At 33.5% G+C, this 20,716-nt stretch overlaps 1 protein-coding gene and 1 long non-coding RNA gene across 4 annotated transcripts in view; one reads left to right on the top strand and one right to left on the bottom strand.

Moving 5' to 3' along the window:
- Positions 1-20,716, top strand: part of MIB1 (MIB E3 ubiquitin protein ligase 1) — a 118,409-nt gene that overhangs the window by 68,048 nt on the left and 29,645 nt on the right. For both annotated transcript variants that reach the window (XM_037508746.2, XM_037508747.2), the window contains exons 11-12: positions 413-610; positions 2,687-2,838. In XM_037508746.2, the coding sequence (XP_037364643.1) occupies positions 413-610; positions 2,687-2,838 (350 nt within the window). The remainder of the gene's footprint in view (positions 1-412; positions 611-2,686; positions 2,839-20,716) is intronic.
- LOC119243148 (uncharacterized) lies at positions 13,117-15,730 on the bottom strand. Of its 2 annotated transcripts, none has more exons than XR_005124646.1 (3): positions 15,403-15,730; positions 14,861-14,996; positions 13,117-13,785 (listed from the first exon to the last, which is right to left on the bottom strand). It is a non-coding gene; the product is annotated as an uncharacterized LOC119243148 (long non-coding RNA). The 2 variants fall into 2 exon arrangements; XR_005124647.1 differs by lacking the exon at positions 15,403-15,730 and adding an exon at positions 15,200-15,320.

The raw sequence follows: 20,716 nt of genomic DNA, 5'->3' as shown, positions 1-20,716 counted from the left end.
TGATATATTTCTCTCCCTTAACTGAGATCGTAATGTTTGGCATCCTTCTTTTTCTTTTTTAAATCACTAAATGTTAATATAATTTTGATGTCATTTAAAAATCTTTGTAAGATTTTTTAAATGGAAAAAAGATTTGTATAATTTTATCATAATTTAATATTTTCCTAATGTTGGTTTACCATCATGTCTGATTATTAGAAGTTAAGAATGATCAAACTATTTCTGATACTTATGATTACTGGTCCAGTATATGTGTGACAGGTAAGCATTTATCTGTGATTTTCGAGTTATTTTGTTGGCTCCATTCTGTTTCCTCTTCTGACATTAATCTTGTTCTTGATGAATTATTATAGCTTCAAGTTTTATTTTTTCTTTCTAAAATACTAATTCAAATTCAAATACTTACGTTTAGGATAAAGACGGAGATAGAGCTGTTCACCATGCAGCTTTTGGAGATGAAGGTGCTGTTATAGAAGTGCTGCATCGAGGGAGTGCTGATTTGAATGCTCGCAACAAGCGCAGACAGACACCCCTTCATATTGCTGTCAATAAAGGTCATCTTCAAGTTGTGAAGACTTTATTGGACTTTGGCTGTCATCCCAGTCTCCAGGTAAGAGCTTTAAATAAATATTTCTGTATTGCTAGAATCCTATTAAAGGGGATTATTAAGTTTTGTGTTATTCCTTTGTTATCAGCTTTCTTTTGTAGGATCATAGGTAATGATATCAAAGGTATAAAATATAACATTGGCAACTATTCTTTCTTAGAAAAACTTTATAAAAGAAACTGTCAAATGACTAGTTTTATATTGGCGAGATGGGGATGGTAACTTCCTTGCAAAAATATCAGCTCATGAATATTTATCATAATAGTGAACTTCAACTATTTAAAGAGTAATAGACTGCATTTAATAATAGTTTTAATTTTAGTTTAATTTTTCTTAGAGTGTTGGCCTAGTGATTAGCCTAGTCTTGGGAGATTTTCTGTTTTGGAAAATATATAGGACTTTAGGGTTAATTTATATTAGAGCCTAATTTTGGAAGCAAGTATCATTTAGGTAATGATTTTTTTCCCCATTCATAGCTTTAGCAACCAGATGAATTAGATTGGATAGGTCTCAGGTGAAAAAGATGAATAGGATTAATGGGGCTGAGGGCTTGAGAAGTGATGAAAAAATCCAAGATTTTATTTAGCTAAAGAGTAATTAGAGGTTAATATTTTTGAGATGTAGACATTTCAGCACGGACAGGGTTTGGAATTGACAGCCTCTGAATAGATGGCAGAATTGGAGGATGTGGAAGAAACTGAGGGATATTAAACTATTAAGGGAAAGGAAATGTATGCTGGCTTTTTGGGGGCCTGAAATGGAAGGCAAAGTCATCTGTTGAGAGAGAGTAGGGAGTGGTAGGTATAGAAAGGGTAACTGAGTAGAGTGTTAAAGGTTTGGAGTAGCGCTTGTGGGAACAAAAAGGCAAGACACATTCAGGTTCTGTAGAAGCTTATTCCAACCATATTTAGTCATGTAAAAGACTATGAATTTTTGGTGTCACCTAATAGAAGTTGGGTGATTAGAATGAACTTGGGTTGGGTTGGTAGATAAATTATTGATATATGCATGGAATTGAAAAACTTTTTCTGTAAAGGGCAAATGATATTTTAGGCTTTCATATAGTTTTTATCACAACTGTCCATCTATCCATGCTGCTGCCTTTGTAATGTGAAAGCAGCCATAGTTAATACATAAGTGAATGTGTGTGGTTGTGGTCCAATAAAACTAAAAAATAGGCAGGCAAGCTGGACTTGGCAACTGTGAAATATACACAGTTTAAGCTGTATAAGACTTTACTGAGGATATTATTTATTAAACTAAATTACCCTTTTATATAGATGACTGGTAATGAATAATGACTTACTTCTAAATCTGTTGATTAATGAAAAAAATCAGTTTAAAAAGAAAGGTAGACTGAGGCTGCTAAATTTTATTTTACATTTGTTTTCACTTTGAGTTTACTAACTATTCGTCTGCCCTTTGAAACATTTAGATTAACTATTTTTTAATCTCGACTGTGACTATACAATATATTTAGTAGGGGAGCTCTGAAAAACTATTTATGCCTGGATCTTATTCCCAGAAATTTTGGTTTAATTAGTCTGGAGAGAGCTTGGATATCAGAATTTGTAAGAGCTTCTTAGCACCTTCTAATGTGCAGCCAAGATTGAGAACCATTGACTTATAGAATACATTGTTATAGGATTCTCCCCTGACCTCTCTCCACACACATACTAGTGTAGGTTTGGTATGGAATTTCACCATATAACAGTTAGTGATAGAAATAGGGTATGGCAGACCATTTTAAACTAATAATTTTTTAGGGGGTATTTTTTTTACCTCATTAACTTTTACAACTAACTGAATTATATTTGAAGGTGGTACTTCGATTTTTTTTCTCTTCTTTGGAATGCTACAGCATTTTTATTATGTTTTCCATCTAGATTGTGAATTTATTTACTATAATTAAGTTAATGTTTTCCTGCCTGCTTTTTAAAAATTAACACGGAGCATGTTTTATACATGTTGTTGTATGTATGACTTGTTTTTGTTTGATTAGTAGTTTAGTATAAGTATTAACATTACATGTTATGATTGATTGAACAATTAATAAAAGCCTCTTTAAACTTAAAAAAGGATTCTGAAGGTGATACCCCTCTTCATGATGCAATAAGTAAAAAACGTGATGATATACTGGCAGTTCTTCTGGAAGCTGGAGCAGATGTTACTATTACAAACAATAATGGATTTAATGCTCTACACCATGCTGCGCTCAGAGGAAATCCCAGGTAAAGATTTCATCTTTTACTGTTTTTTATACTCTTTGAGATGCTTTGACTTTCTGATACTGATGAGGAAATAAATTTGACTTCATTTAGATTTTAAATCATTTTAAAGTTTGTGGAAATTATTATTCGTTATTATTCATTAAATAGATTAGTTTAATAAGAGGATATTTTGGTTGTCAAACTAGTATAAATATTATGAGATAAATATAAAGTATGACTAAAAGTGTCAGGATTACTTGCCTATACCTAAAGATTATATTTATTCCATTTTGAGATTTATATATTTGTGGTTATTCTCAGGGTATCTGCCTCTTATTCCTCTAGTCCCATGTTATCCATTTACATGGTAATTATGTTTTTAAACTTGTGACTAAATAACTATTAAGCTACCTAATTCTTTATTAGTAATTTAGTTATATAAACTTCCAGTGTAGATAGTTCTCAGCCATTGTTATCGTAATAGATGTCTACTGGAAAAAGTGTTTGCTCGTTATAATTTTAGAAAAACTTTCACAGGTCACTGGCTTTATAAAGGAACAGCAAAGTCCTACTCAAAAGGGTAATGGTTAGATTTGCCTAACCTAGAACTGTCTGTCAACAATTTTTTTGGAATAACTGTATCTTAAGCATTTTAGAAAATTCTGCAGTAGAGGCTTTCTGTTTAAAGTTGCATCATGGCTATATATCTTGAGTGAGGCAAAGGTTTATTTTTAATTTTATTTTGATAGTTTATCCTGAATTCTTACTTTTTAATTGAGATACAGTTGACATATAACAATGTATTAGTTTTAGGTGTACAACATAATGATTCAATATATGTATATATTACAGAACAGTCACTATAAGAAGCCTACTTAATACCCATTACCACACATAATTACCAATTTCTTGTGGAGAGAACTTCTTAAGATTTACTCTCTTAACGACTTTCAAATATAGAGTATAACATTATTAACTATAATCAGTATGCTGTACATTGCATACCCATGAATTCTTTTTCTTTGGTTTCATACTTCATCTTTATGTTTTCTTCTAATTTTGTACTTGTTTTTAGCTTCTTATGGTCAGCACAAGAGGGTGAGACTGAAAACAAAAGGATTTTACTGCTCATTGGTACCTATAATAATGTGTATATAATGTAGAGTGAAATGGATGATAATAGTTTAGATTATGTCTTGATTTGTTTTTTCAAATTATAAGTACTTTAATGCTTTATACTTGGGCATTGTGAAGGAGACAAAATAGTATGTATTTTTTCCTTTCAAATAGAAAAATGATGAGAGCACCTACCACATACCAGGCCTAAGTGGTTGACATACTTACTTAAAACTCAACAAGTTTATTTCTTTTTTAAAGACTTATTTATTTATGCACACAAGAGCTGGGGTACAGGCCAGAGGTACAGGGGTTGGGGGTAAGAGGATTCACCAGAGACAGAGTGGGGAGCAGAACAGGTGGTTGACTGAAGCACACTGCTGAGGGGAGCAGCAGGTGACACAGGAGAGGTTTGCTGCACCATGTGGGTCACCTCACTGTTGTGGATAGCTTCATAGTGCTTGCGCTTAACCCCTTGCACCACGGAGACCCCAACTCAACACTTTTTGAGGCAGGTGTTAATATTCTTATTTTACAGATGAGAATGTGAGGATTCTAAGAAGAATTTACTTACTCTAGATCATGCAGCTGATCAGTGGAGCAGGTGGAACTTGAGCAATGTCTCTGACTTTAGAATCAGCTCTCAATCACTTTATATTACTTTTTCTTTAAGGTTACATGTGAGGCATAATTGAAACACAGGGACAGCGAGTTTAACTAAGAGACATCACTTCTGATGTCTCTTTAGGGTTATCTTTGATTACTCTCTTATTTTCAACTTCTAATTATTTCTAATATTCTTGTTTATTCTGCATCTTTCTAATCCATTCCAGTGTTACCTAATTATGTATTCATCACTTTTGCATAGATTATTACAATATCTTTCTAATTGTTCTTATTTTTTTAATACAACTAATTATTGTGTTAAAAGCATGATCTAGTAGCTCCACTCTGCTGATCCCAAATTTTCAGTTGCTTCCAGTTGTATACAGAATAAAATCGGTACACCTTTACTTTTATATCTAGTGTGTTCTAACCATATCTAGTATGTTCAGAACTTGCCTTTCTACCTTTATTTTGTCTGCTAATAAAAATTTGCCCACTGTACCCTTCAGTTATGTATGGTATTTTCCTCCCTAAAATGTTCTGTCTTCTTTTATCTATCTGTCTGTCTGTCTGTCTATCTATCTGTCTGTCTGTCTTATCTTATTTATTTTTAAAGAATTTATTTATACAAGAGCTAGGGTACAGGCCAGAGGTGCGGGAGGGTGAGAGGATTCACCAGAGACAGGGCGGGAAGCAGAGCAGGCAGACTGACCAAAATATACTGCTGAGGGGAGCAGCGGGCAAGACAGGAGAGGTCTGCCGTGCCATGTGGGTATCGCCCTGCCGGCCGGGAATCGAACCTGGCTGCAGAGGCTGCAGATAGCCCCACAGCGCTACACTCAACCTGCTGCACCACCAGGGAGGCTCCTTCATTAATTTTTTTGCATCACGATGCCCTTATACCCCTTCTTTATCTTAATCATCTTTTTCCACAGTTTCTAGATCTCATCATTGAAATTATTTTCCATTTGCCTTATTTTCTATTTTGTGTTCTTATTGCACTTATAGTTGAAATTGTGGGCATGTTACTTCATCTGTATATACCCTAAAGTATCTTGACTATATTAGGGACTTAATAAATGTTAGTTTTAATTTGACAGGACACATAGATATGACAAGATATCATATGGTCAGTTACAGATAAATTTTGTAGAAAAACTGTGCTAGGAGTTCAACAGAGCATGTACTTCAGAATGTTCAAAAAGATTTTATTGAGGGGATTTAGGTATAATATTAAATCATGAAGATTAAGATAAACTGTAAATTGAAGTGTTTAGGAAATGAATAACTTAAATATTTTGAATTGTTTCACTTTATTGGGGGTAGATATATTTAATAATGCTAAAGTTGGGCCTCCCTGGTGGCGCAAGGGGTTAAGTCTCAGCACTATGAAACTATCCACAGCCACTGCAGCATGAGTTCGATCCCTGGCCAGGGAACTAACCCACATGGTGCAGCAGACCTCTTCTATCTCGCCTGCTGCTCCCCTCAGCAGTGTTTGTTAGTAGATCCGTCTATTCTGCTCTCCACTCTGTCTATGGTGAATCCTCTCACCACCCCTACCCATGTACCTCTGGCTTATACCCCTGCTCTTGTATGCATAAATAAATCTTAAAAAAAATGCTAAAGTTTATACAAAGAAGGAAAAATATCTACTGCTCTCTCTTCAGTTTTTGCATACATTTTGAGAATTCCTCTGAAAATTTGTAACAGTGACTCCTCCAGATTATTGATGTCAAGTGACAAAACAAACATACAAAACCCCGCAATACTACTTTCATTCTATAGCCGTGATACTTTAAAGCTATGTGACTTCTTTATCCGTTTTTCCTTAAAACATTTGAGGTAGTTAGGACTGTGTATTGCCAGATAAGAGTATGATTTTAATGGGACAGTGAGGAGTATTGGAAGATGACTCAACTAATATGTCAGATGTAATTGCAAATTGTGTTATTTTAAATTTTTTTCATGTCAAAGTTCTTTTTCTTAATACTGGCTTTTCTTGTGCTGACCAGTGATATTAAAAACCGAAGGAATAATTTTTGGTACTCAAAATTTTTTAAAGTTTTTGTTCTTAACACTTACTTGAGAAAACCTTATATAGCACATTTTTATTTCCAGGACCTGATGAGCTTAGTATTTTTAGAGAAAACATTAATTATAATTTATAAACCTGCTAGTATTTCCCCCATTTTATTTTTTTAATTTATTTGTTTTTAAGGATTTATTTATTTATGCATATAAGAGCAGGGGTACAGGCCAGAGATGCGGGAGGTGGGAAGGTTCACCAGACACAGAGTGGGGAGAAGAACAGGCAGACTGACTGAAATACACTGCTGAGGGGAGCAGCGGGCAAGACAGGAGAGGTCTGCTGCACTATGTGGGTTTCTCCCTGGCCGGCTGGGGATTGAACTTGTGCTGCAGAGGCTATGGATTTCTTCATAGTGCGGTACTTAACCCCTTGCGCCATCAGGGAGGCCCTTCCCCCATTTTAATAAACATTTTATGGTACATGTAACACTGAAGCTGTTTACCTTGAATTGTAACTTTTAATTTTTTTAAAGATTTATTTTTATTTATGCATACAAGAGCTGGGGTACAGGCCAGAGGTGCGGAGGGTAGAGGATTCACCAGAGACAGACTGGGGAACAGAACAGGCAGATAGACTGAAGTACATTGCTGAGGGGAGCAGCTGGCGAGTCAGGAGAGGTCTGCTGCACCATATGAGTCGCTCCCTGGCCAGGGATTAAACTCATGCTGCAGTGGCTTCGGACAGCTTCATAGGTTGTGTCTTAACCCCTTGGGCCACCAGGGAGGCCCTGTAACTTTTAAATTTATTCTTGTGATCTTTATTTGATACCACCTGCAGTTATATTATTTTAATATATTTGCTTAACCATTGAACTACATGTATAGTCTATTTCAGCTGCAGTTGCTGGCACTTACACTACATGTATAGTCTATTTCAGCTGCAATTGCTGGCAGTTGCTGCAATTCTTAGCTATTTTTAGGTTTTTTTCTTCTATTAGGATGTATATATTTTTGTAACAGGAAAATTTACGTAACAGTGAATATAATTTAATACCAACTCAAATATTTACTTATATTTATTTCAATTTATTTTGGTTAATAATATGGAAAAGTTTCCCAAATTTGTATTTGATTGTGTGTACATGTGGAATTCAACTATCATTCTTCCCCTAGCTTTGCTTTTAGTTAGCAACAATGTTTTTTGAGCAATAAGTCAGTGATACAGTGGAACTAATTATTGGATGTGCTTTTTTAAAAGAAAATGTCTTTTTGCTGGTCATCAAAATATGTCTAGATGTCTTGCTTTTGCAGTCTGGAATTTTGAAATCTAAATTACAAAGTATATATTCTTCAAAGTTCATCTTAGTGTTTCTTAATTGTATGACTAACGGAAAGGAAAACATCAAGAGAAAAAGTTACAAAGGCATTTCTTTTTAAGAATTGTAGGAGAGAATTTACATTTTTGCTATCAAACTGAATACCTCCAAACTTTGAAAAATTTGGAGCATTTTAGATAGCAGTTACAATATATTTAATTTTAGTATTTTTTTTAATCTGAAGAGACTTTGAGAATAATACTCAAATATGTATTCTCATATTTGATAATTATAGAAATGTTTTCCCTAGGGTTTGGACACATTATCTTTTATTTCTTCATATAGATAAAATTTCAGACTTAAATGTAGGGCAGAAATCATTTCTGTTGTCAAAAATGAAAACTAAATTTCTTTGAATTATCATTAATCAGCACATTACTTGGATATCTTCTGTGAGGATATTTCATTTTTTTAGCTGCTGTTAAGTTTCTAGAGCTCCCTCACAGACAAGAAAATAAATTAATATTTTTTGTAAAGCTGACAAAAAACAATCGATAGATATACTGGAAGTACCAATAACAATATTATAAAGTTACTTTTATAGTGTTATTTACACATTTTTCTTTAATATAAATTGAATGTGAAAAGTAACAGTAAAATCTAAATGAATCTCATGATGTGATATACTTTTGTTGTTTTCAGGTTAAAACTGAGATAACTTCACAGCTGCATACTAACTTAACTGATTATTCCCATAAAGACACATAACTAAATCTTACTGAGTATGTGAGCAAGTCATACTTTTCCTTCTGGAAATATGGTCTGGGAAGTAAAAATGTTTAATATAGAAAAAATTGATAATTTGGACCAATTATTGGTGTTTAGCACTTTCTTTACACTCTAAATGTAATAAATGCTTATATAAAAAGAAGCTGAAAATCTGTTTAATTACAGTATATTTTTAGTATATATATATTTTAGTATATATATATTTTTAGTATATATATCTCTATGCCTCTACTTTCAAACATTATGTCTTATAATACACAAATACATGTATTATGACTAAGATATAATTACTATAAGCAAGAAGGCATATTACTTTGAATGAAGTAATAAAATTTGTTTACATATACTTTCCTTTGTTCACATTCTCTTAAGGAATGATTGTCACTTTGAATAGAGAAGGAGTTAGGAATTGAGGGTTGAATGAACAAACCTAGATGTTTATCTAGGTTTTTAAACTATTTGCCATCAGTAACCCTTCATTAGCTGCTGAAATGTTTATTTACTAATAAATATTACCTTATTTATAGTTTATTGCAGTCAGTGAGAAAGTTAGAGGGATGCTTGGTTACTTGTCATTTTCCTTTTCATTGTCTCTCCACTGAGAGAGGCTTGTTTATTCTTTTTTAATGAATGATAAACATGATAGAGTGATGAGAACCTTAAAATGTTGTTATTACAAGAGATCTTCATTTTATATCCCAGGAAACAATTATGGAGAGGTGAAATATATATATGAGTAAAAACTGGTGATTTTTAGCTTTAGCTTTTTCTTTTTTTTGAGGGTGAAAATATTGGTAGGGTTGGAAGAACTAGGTATTATTTAAGTCTTGTCACAAGATTTTGCAGTATCATCATTTCCTTTTTCACCTTACCGATCAACATTCAGGTAAATAGCAGTAAAATTAAATGCTAATCCTATGGAAGAGAACGATACACTTCTAAAGTTTTATATGGTGTCATTGTTTTCTTTAAGATAGTCACATGTCCATTTTATCCACACTTTTGCATTCCCATTATGATTTCTGGTGGGTTTTAGATGACATTCCCAGATACTTTCTTTAAAGCAAGATTTTTTTTTTATTATGTGCATAGTCTATATTTTATTACCACTTCTCTTCTGAAGGATAAAAAATTAATACCAAGAGACCATAAATAAGTAAAATTATTTTATTTGAAATCCATAAGTCATTCACACATTTTTCATATAAATTTTTTTTATAAACATCTTCAACCATTGTAGGACTTCCAGGTAGAATTAACAGTAACAAATTATTTGAAGTACACCACAATTTAAACAAATAAGTTGAAATTAGTTGACATGTGATTGATACTTGTTGGTTGTCCTGTAGTAATCAATGCATAGCTACAGCTGGTTGAAGGGGACCAAATCCATTGAAGAGGCGATTTGGTTCCATTTTACCAGCTCTAGCAAAGCATTGCAATGCTGTTTTGGGATTCAAAATAGTTAAAATGCTTTAAATTTGTAAAATTACGGTTATGAGCCTTCTACAAATGAGATTCTCCTATTAGTGCTTCTCTCACTGAGTGTAAAATTTTCTATTTTGAGGACACTTTCCTACTATTTTCTACTTTAATAATGTAGAAGTATTTACTCTTTAACTTGCTAGTGCATTAAGGAATTATCAATGTACGCCTTTATTTTTAACACCTTGCCTAATTCCTAAATATAGACAATATCATGTTTCAGAGCCAGCAATATTTAAAGGAACCCAGAGACCTTGATATATTTCAAATAATGTTTTCTATACTAAGCTGTAAACCAAGTAAGCAAATAGGTTAAGGAAGAGTACTGCTATTCACATCTTTCTGCTGATGCTACTGTTTTTAGTGTAATACTTAAGGACTAATAGCAAGTTGCTGATGGGGTGGAGGAATATGAGTAGCCTTAAGAAAGTGCCTCTGCCCTTTAGTTTATAAATAGCTAACGTGTATTCAGTGTGTTTCTTTGACTTGTGTTGAAAGAAACTGTTTGCATGCCAGCTTTTTTCTTTGTTTTTGCATATGTACGTATGTAGAGTTGCTAATCATAGGTTAGTAATAGAACCCTTTCAAAGATCTGTTTCCTTGACTGAATTCATTTGGGTAAAGCTTGCCTGTCTACTTCTCATTGTCAGCTTGAGAATGCATTGACTTGTGGTCTTTAGCTATAATCCACTAATTGAAGTATTAAAATCTACGTATAATACTTTAATATAGAAAATTACTGTTATAATGTGATTTCAGTGTTGCTTTTCAATATCAGAGGAGGGATGTCTTCTGAAATGTATTTACAGAAAGTGAAAGTTTGAGAAATTATATTTTGTCTATAAAGTCAGAGCTCTCAGGGAAATATAATGAATAAGGCAATAATTGCTGTTTTGAACTAGTCTAGAAGTAGGTAAACACTAATTCAGTCAATTTATAAACAATTCTTATATTGAATATATTCTGCATCTGTTGGTTGGTAAGTATCATGCTGCGGGTGAAATTAATGTAAGGGCAAATCTTTCTATCATTTATTCTAATAGATGTGAAACAGGTGTTAAATTGCCTGGACTTAAGTGCTGAAGATAGCAATAAAACTGACTTCTATTTTTACTAGTTATATGGAAACTGTTTAGCAGATCCAGTTGCTCAAGTGTGCTTTTGGATGGCAGTTCACTTTCATATACTGGCCATATCGGGGCAAGGAGAGGCCATGGAAAAAAAAATAGTACAACATTTGATAATGTCAGCATCTGTTATCCCTGTCAGGGAGACAGTTGAAATGTTTGAGTTACACCAGTGTCAGCAGATGCCCAGAGTTTAATATGTACTCTCTTAAAAATGAACAGCTGACCTAAGTGATAGATGTGACATTTTAGAGTGATTGAAAATATTCTTAGATGTATTAAGTTAAACTTGTAAACACCAGAATCAGTATGTAATTTTACTTCTAAATATGAACAACAGATGCTGGCATTTGTTTTTCAAGGATTATATATACTCTTAATACTGTAACAATAAGATTCTTAGTTGCTGGGATGTTTTAAAGTAATTATTAAAAACTTTTACATCTATACTATAACAAGTATAATTTTTCACTATAAAACATCATGAGTATATTAATACCTGTTGAGTAGTTTTACAGAGGACCCTCTACTTTTGAGGTATATATTTTCAGCTTTTGGCATATAGAGCGAGTACAGTTAAACTTAACAAATTGAATATGAAACATTGCCATTCTGTTTGTGGATAATCAGAAAGAAGGGCTATACTTAAGTGAGTTAATGCTTTGAACTGGTTTTTCTTTCAAATTGTAGAATTTTAAAATTACGAGTTTTTTATATTTTCAGTAAACATATAATTGCTTTTATATGCTGTCACATTTAAGTCATTTTCTCATTTTTCTAATCTGTAAACAAAATAATAATCTTCTGACAACTTTATCTAGCCTTACTAAAGAGAAAAAAAAATCAGTTAATCTTATACCATTTCTGTTCTACTTGTGACACGCAAAAAATTTAAAATATTTTTTATATATGTCTAAATATTCAAGCTGAAACAATACTTTCAGTAAGCAATGTTTAGAATATGTGAATTTAATATTTTTGTCTAAATCTATCTGACAGCTTAAAATGGGTATTGCACTGCTTCTAAATGATTGCTAAGAGTTTTGTTATAGTTTTTATTAATATATTATGCAAAATAATTTTTATGTGAAAACAAAGTATTTTGATATCTAAAGTCCTATAGTGGGTCTATCATGTTTATAGAAATTGAATTGTAATTGCACAGTAACTATAAAAAGATTCTATATAGATTGGTTTCTTGACAATAGTGCATTTGTTTTATGTTCCTCCCTTTGAAGGAAGCATATTCAGGAATAATATAAATAATAAATTAATTTCTTTTAAATATTTAGCAGTCTGCTATCATTGTGCCTCTTGACATAACTGTGGCTTAGAATTTTGTCATTTTTCATGCATAAATCTTTGTTTTGATTTATTCTATGTATTAATTTAGTTTTTAAAGTGGAGACTAGCATAAGGACCTGGTAAAATCAATTACTTTTTTTTTGAGAGTGAAATTTTACTTAAAAGACAGTTTTTTAGAATTACAACTCTATCAGTAGCATTCAAAAAAAGAAAACCTGAAACAACAAAATTTTATAAATTCATGTAGTAATAGATTATAAATTTACCAACTCATGAAGAACAGTTGTTAAATGAAGTCAGCTTTTGTTATATCTTGTTTTTCTTCAGTTGGCATGACTAATGTAATCTTAAATTAAAATCAAATTGTGGAGACAAAATAGATCATGTGTATCCCCTCATTCTTCTGCATTAGCAGTACTGGGTTTTCTCTTTTGTAGTCTAATTTTAATCATGTGAGTACTTGATTAAAAATGTAAAATACAGTATGCTTTAAAACATAAAAGATGCAAAAGAGTTTCATGATAATTTCAAATCTACTTTTGTTGAACCTTTTTTTTTTTTAACAAAATATGAACTTTAGCCACATTAGTTTCCATCTCTAAGTAGTAAGTATGCTTTTTTTGGTGTTAGTATTGCTAAAGGTCATCTCTTTTGTGCTAAGTTAATTTACTATATGAGGGTCATTCTCATAGAAAGAAGCAAAGGCTTCTTATCGCTGCAGTTTATTTCCCTCTTGGTGGTTTATTGCCTACCAAAAATACATACTTCTTTACATTCCATAGCATTGTATGTTCATATGGGTACATAAAGAAGTATGTACTCTGAGTAGGTTATTACTAAGTTGTTAGCTGTAAAAACATGAACTGTTTTATTTACCCATTTGTTAGTAAAACATTCAGCTTATTGATGTAGAGCAATGGTAGATCATTTGCAGAGATTATAAAATTTTAACAAATTACCTGAAGCATGTCCATCAGTGCCATTTATAACTCCTTGTTCTTGGTGAATATGGATACTTCTAAATGTTGAACAGTTATCTGTTGAACTTTATCTTGGCTTGATTCTTTTTGTAAGAGATTTATAGAATCAGTGGAGTTTCACAAAGTGTTTTTCAGAAATTGATAATATCAGCCTAGTGTTTCCATATAGTCTTCAGAGTGAATTTCTTCATATTTTGTAGTTTCTTCTAGATCCTACAAGTTAGATAGTAATTATTTTGGTGCAAATTCCTTTTACAAACTAGATGACTTATTTAAAAACTTCGCGAATTAACCAATAGCAAATATTGACTGTAAAGTTGAAGTAATAAGGAAAAGATGATGAATTTTTTTAAGATGATAAAAAATCATGATCATTTGAAAAATTCTTTGTCCTTTTTTTGTCTTTATCAATTACTTACCTGAATTTGGTATTTTGATCTTTCCTTTTGGACTGAATACAAATGAAAATAGATGTATAAAAGTATGATTTTGGTGAGTTTAGTTCTTTTGCTCCTTTAATCTTTTTAACGTCAAAGATAACAATTAGGACAGTCAAGTTTCAGTCTCAAAAGAACTAGAAGGTTATTAGCTTATGAGCGCTTGGGTTTTAGCCTGCTCATTTAGCATATAAAGAAGTTATAGTTGGTGAGATTCCCTTAATTATTATGGTATTGAGGTTAGTTAAAAAGAAAACTTTAAGCGTTTTTCAGATTTGGGAAAGGAGGATAAAAAGGCAGGTAAAGCCAGAATTTCTGCAGTTTGTGATAAAAAGCTAGTGCAGCTCATAGAGAGCAAATCAGAAGTCGTAGCAGCGGATAGCCCAATACTACAGCAGTTTCAGCAATGCAGCATTAGAATTTCACCCTGCACATCCTGATTTATTTTTGTGGCCAACTAATAGAAACATTAAAAAGTGCTTTATGGTCTGCTAAGTTTCTTGGTTCACTAAACCTTGAAATAGACCGTTAATAGTTTTTAAAAGATAGCATACTTTTAAAGTAGGATGTGATTTCTACAGATACAAATCACCATTTAATCTGAAACAATAAATAATAAATCTTTAATAATGTACATGATAGTAATGAATTTGTACATTTTTGAGATCAAGTTATCTGTCTTAATATTTGAACAACATTCCTCTTTACACTACATAAGCTCTTTGACTGAAATTATGCTATGCCCAGATAGAATTTAACAATAAAATCATAAGTCAATTCAGTAATACGTAGCAATTATGCAGAAAGTCATAAGCATCTTTAAAAGTATAGGTCTTGTGGTGCATTGTTACCTTGTGGTGCTCTGTTACATAGTGTCATGCAGCATTTGTAGCAGGAAGAGAGGTAAAGACCTAGAGTCACACCAGCAGCAGCCATCTCATCTTGATTGTTCCTTCACTCTGCTGATTCAGCACTTCTTTTCACGAGCTGGGAAAAGTAAGGGGGAGGTATTAGTAAACACAGAACTTCACCATTTAAGATAATGTGAAAAACAAATGAATAAACAAAAACAAAACATCCTCCCCCCTTCTTTCCCATTTTCTTAAACCAAAACTATAATAAAATTAAATCAACATTGGTCACTTGATTTGAGATGTCATATTACCTGTATTATACCAGTATATGAGTACCTTGTATATGCTGTGCAGAAAGTTCAGCAACCAAGGAAGGTTGCTAACAGTGACCAAGAAAATGAACCTAGCTTCTTCCGCAGATGAAACGCTTTAGAAGAGGGGAAAGAGTTGCAGAATACATAAATTTTATAATCTAAAAAAGACAAAAAGACAAAAAACAAAATACACCTCACTCCCCCCAAGTAACTTTAAACATTCACCCTGTTATCTTCTGCCCACCAGAATAATTGGGTTCTTCTGACTTCTTGGGAAATATTCTGCATCTTTCTTGCTTTGAGGTTTTTTTTTTTTGTTTGTTTTTAGTTTCCAGGATTAAGTGGTAGATCTTTATTGAAGCTACCTTGTCATATCCAGAGGTCAAGTCTGCAAGCAAGGTCAGGACTTCCACATGGTCACTAAAGAGATTAGCTTATATTCTTCTCTCAGTGGCCAGAGGCTAAACTGTTACAGCTTTATAGGCAGCTAAGCATTTGAAACATGCACTCCCAGGCAAACAGGCTCTCTTGTGCCTCTCTCTTCCCTGACCATATTTAGTCAACCATAGCAAAAAATAGTCTCCCAGCTGTCGATTGTCGATCCAAAAGCTGAGGAAGTCTCTATCTTGCTTTCTGCCTATTGATTGTTCATCCTGCGGTCCAAACACTGCTTTGCCATTTGTCCTTTTTTTTTTTTTTTTTTTTAAAGCATTGCCAAATAAAGCGGTCTCTCATGTTTCCACTTACATTTCCCAGATTTTCACTGAGCTTGCGCCGAGACTAGGAAAGCCTGATGCGGCTGTCGCTATACTTAGAAGCACTGCAGAGAAAAAAGGAAAGGGGAAAAATATTACCCTGACTAGTAGCAAGACAGCCTTTGGACAGATATGGAACAAGTAATCCCTCTGTTGCCAAAATGTATTTCATAACCTGATTTTTCAGTTGATGAAAAATGTTACAGATGATATTTTATGTAACTTAAAATACTGAAAGGATTTTGTAGATTTTAGATTGATTGCTGTAATATATGCTTTTTAAATTTCATGAATAATGGAAAACAGATAGAAATGATAAGTAAAACCTGTATATTGAAGGTGGAGAGATGTAATTAAGGGAGAACAGTGTATAAATGAAATCTTGGGAATGCTACAAACAGCTGTAAAGTCATTATCAAATTTAGTTAAATTTTTGTAGTGTGTAGGTAAAAAATGGTCTGGAATGCTTTTGAATATATGTTAAAACTATAAGCATATAAAAATATTAACATGCATTTTATTATTCTATTTCATTTTCAAATGTGAAGTTTTTCCCTCCCTTCTACATTGACATTCCTGTTCAGTTTTCTGAAATAGCATTTTAGGCATTTCATTTCACACTTTACCACAGACTTGTTAACCACTCTATAACTGCCACAGTAGTGTATTTCTCAAAGGAAAAATACTTTTGCTTTAAATTTTAGTAGCACATTTACAATACATTTTAATAAAAAATATTATAAAACAAAATCCAACAAGTAAAACCAAATGTACCTTGTTCTTAATTCAAATTCTTAAGTATTGATTCACTTGAGAAATGAGGTAACCATTAATTTTCTAGCTCATTCTTTTATAAGGGAAGTTGTCCTTGACATTCTTTTTGTCATTAACATTTAATACCATAACATTTTAATTATTTTGGATTGCTATTTTGAAACAGTGACCTAAATAATGCTTCTGTAGATATTTGGCAATTTTAAAGAGCCAGCTTTTTTAGATATTGAAATAATTTTACACATATTGTGAGAAGATGATACAAGTATCAGAGTGTAATATAGATTTTCAAGTTTCTAAATTACTCCATTTTTGCTAAACATGGTAGCAGGGAAATTTTTTTTTTCTCCCTCAGCAAGCACTTACATAATATAGTAAGTGCCAGATACTCTTCAAAGCCTTTTTAAATTTTCATAACAACCCTATGAAATAGAATTTGTGATTTTTTTCCTAACATTTGATAGATGAAGAAATTGAAGTATGCAAGTTAAGTAACCTGCTCAAGTCACTAGCCATTCAGTTCAGATTCCCAGCTCTTCATTGCTCTGCCTTGCTTTTATTCTGATTTGTAAAAGTGAAATCAGTTAATTACTACTCTGGGGACTGGAACATATACCAAAAATAAAATGTTATAATATCCTTGCCTCAGTATAAACAGAAAGGTGATTGTTAATTTGATTGTTTCTTCATTCCTTTTATTCCACAAAACCTTGAGATCCTGATACGAGCTATAGGAGAGGGGTTGGAGGTTTGTAAAGATAAGGAAAAAGCCTCCTTTATGACTTATAAAAAGAGAAATAAGTACAGACTGCTCATTTAAGGATAATTTTAGTTGTCTTTAAGGATAGTAAGGAACTAAATATTCAACATCACTTGTAATCAGGGAAATGCAAATCAAAACTACCATGAGATACCATCTTACACCAGTGAGAATGGCACATATTAAAAAAACTAGCAACAACAAATGTTGGCGAGGTTGTGGAGAAAAAGGAACTCTCCTGCACTGCTGGTGGGAGTGCAAACTGGTCCAACCACTATGGAGAGCTGTGTGGAGATTTCTGGACCTACTAAACATAGAGCTTCCACATGATCCAGCAATTCCACTCCTAGGTATTTACCCAAAGGACACAGAAACATCAATTCCAAAGAGCACCTGCACTCCTATGTTTATAGCAGCACAATTTATAATAGCCAAGCTTTGGACACAACCCAAATGCCCAAAAATAGATGACTGGATCAAGAAGATGTGGTACATCTACACCATGGAATATTACTCAGCATTCAAAAAAGATGAACACATGCAATTTGCAGCAACATGGATGGCGCTGGAAGGGATCATGCTCAGCGAAATGAGCCAGAAAGAAAAAGAAAAATACCGGATGGTCTCACTCATAGCAGGAATCTAGAAAACTTAAATAAGGGACCAGGAAAAAGAATAACTATAAGAAAGAAAATATCAAAATCACCAAACAACTATGAACCAGAGACACTCTATGGGGGGTGGGGGGTGGGGAAAGGAGAGATTGGGGTCAAAATAAGGGGGTTGTAATTGTATGGGGAATATAAAAATAAAATTTAAATTAAAAAAACTAATAAAAACAAAAACGAATAGTCAGGAACTCACCTACACACCTCTTCATACAACTCTTCTATATTGATTTTGCATATCTTTCTTTGCCCTTCTAGAATTTTTGTCTGCATCCAGACACCAGATAGTGGTGTGTAGTGTGGGAAAAAATGTGTTCAAACTGTTACATACTAATCTTTTAGCCTGCCCAGAAAAACTGCTTGGGTTAATATTTATATTAAGTCTCTATGGATTCTAGACTAACCTGAAGGATTGTAGTAACTTAATAGGCATTTATTGAGCATCTAATATGTGCTATTGTGTTATTCCAGTGTCTTTTTACATTAAATAGTAATAATATGTAAGGCCTCCACAGTTGAGCTGCTAAACTGTTTGAAAAATGTTGCCTGTATTTGAAAAAAGACTGCAAAGCCTGGCAGGCCCTAAAAATGGACCCAGGGCCATCTGACTATGACATACCAATGTAGACAGCTGCTTCTTCCCTTTACTTCTTAGAACTCATTTGTTCATTATTCAGCAAACGTTTGCGTATTTCCATGTGCCAGGGATTATGCTAGTAGGCACCAATCTTAGTTGTTCCGGAACTTAATGCTTCTTTGGCACTGTTCACAAATGCCTACTTAACTGGTAGTAAGGTCTTATCTTTAAACCATCTGGAAAGCAACCAGATCGAGAAATAAAAGAGTATTTGAACATTAGGGAAAGTATTTCCATATCTTGTATGCTATACACCACAGGTGACAGTTTATTGGCTTAGCAAAATTACTGCTTAATTGAACTAGTAACACCCTTATTCCAGCAACTTTATGGGCCTCAGTACTGACAGGCCAACAGTAGTCTCTTACTTGTAACAGTCTCTTACTTAAGGTGCTGCAGAAAACAGCCTGCAACTGTCCTTCATGGTAATACTGTGGGTTCTTAAGATGTCTACCCCATAGAAAGAAAGAAGACAAGCCCCTCAGACCTGGGGGTTGGGAGAGGGAGCTGTGGGGTGAGGACCAGGAGCAGTTCTGTTTAAGTTTTCCTTCGCTCACATTGCAGGTTGGACCCAAGGATTGGCTCTTCTTTTTTTTTTTTAATATTTTTTTATTTATTTATACAAGCACTGGGTACAGTCAGAAGCATGGGAGGGTGAGAGAATTCACCAGAGCAGGGTGCAGAGCAGGCAGACTGACGAAGTACACTGCTGAGGGGAGCAGCGGATGCGGCAGGAGAGATCTGCGCGCCATGTGGGACCCTCGCCCTGCCGCTGGGGATGGAACCAGCACTGCAGAGGCTGCAGGCAGCCTAGCAACCTAGCGCTCAACCGCTGTGCCTCTGGGGAGGCCCCAATTGGCTCTTCTTGGGTCTTGAATTTGTGTCTTTGTGGGGTGGGGGATGCAAGGAAGTTTAGGAATTAACAGTAATTAAGCTGAGTGGGTTATATATCTGTTAAAATTAATTCATCCCAAATTTCCTGTATAGAAGAATTCTTTAACGAAGTGGAACATATTTTTCCACTCAAATCATTATGCATAATGACTTATTTTTGAAGAGTATAAAGTATATATATGAAAAGCTAAGTCTATATGCATTTTTCTATTATTTCTTTTAGCTTTATGCTCTATTTATACAATTTTGTAAGCTTTTGCTGCCTTTTTTAGGTATGAGGAAAAATTGTGTTTTATATATTATATTTATATACATTATATATATTACATCCATAACCAATGAGGTCCATGTCAGCTGCAATAATTTTTACAGGAGTCATTATCTTAGGTCTCAATCTAAAAAAAAAAAATTCGTGGGCAAATTTAAAGGAAATTTTTCCTTCCAAATGATGAGTTTTCCGTGTAAAACCTTTCCATTAAGAAAAGTAACTTGGGGCTTCCCTGGTGGCGCAAGGGGTTAAAACACAGCACTATGAAGCTATCCGCAGCCACTTCAGCACAAGTTCGACCCCCGGCAAGGGAGGTGACCCACAAGGCACAGCAGAACTCTCCTGTCTCGCCTGCTGCTCCCTTCGGCAGTGTATTTCGGTAGATGTGCCTGTTGTTCTCCTTACTCTGTCTCTGGTGAATCCTTTCATCCACCGCATCTCTGGCCTGCACCCCAGCTCTTGTATGCATAAATAAGTAAATCTTTAGGGAAAAAAAATTAGCTGATGTAAGAAAAATTCTAATTTTACTTTTCTTTGTTGGAAGTGGCTAGCTTTTAATTTAAGAAACATTTCTTGATTATTCTGCTCTTACGGTTTAATCGTTATTGGTTTTTAGGATAACTTTGTCTTATTTTGTGTCAAAATAGTTTGTTACTGATTCATAAATTTTAAATATTAAATCATAATTACCTTTTTGTACGTTTTGATATCAGCTGAATTTTTTTAAAATAAATTTTATTTTTATATTCACCATACAATTGCAACCCCCTTATTTTGACAAGC

The sequence above is a fragment of the Talpa occidentalis genome, unplaced genomic scaffold (assembly GCF_014898055.3).
Source record: "Talpa occidentalis isolate TD23 unplaced genomic scaffold, MPIMG_talOcc4v2.1 talOcc4.13, whole genome shotgun sequence".
Classification (NCBI taxonomy): Eukaryota; Metazoa; Chordata; class Mammalia; order Eulipotyphla; family Talpidae; genus Talpa; species Talpa occidentalis.
Note: the sequence above shows the minus strand (reverse complement) of the source record. Positions and strands in the feature narration are given on the sequence as shown.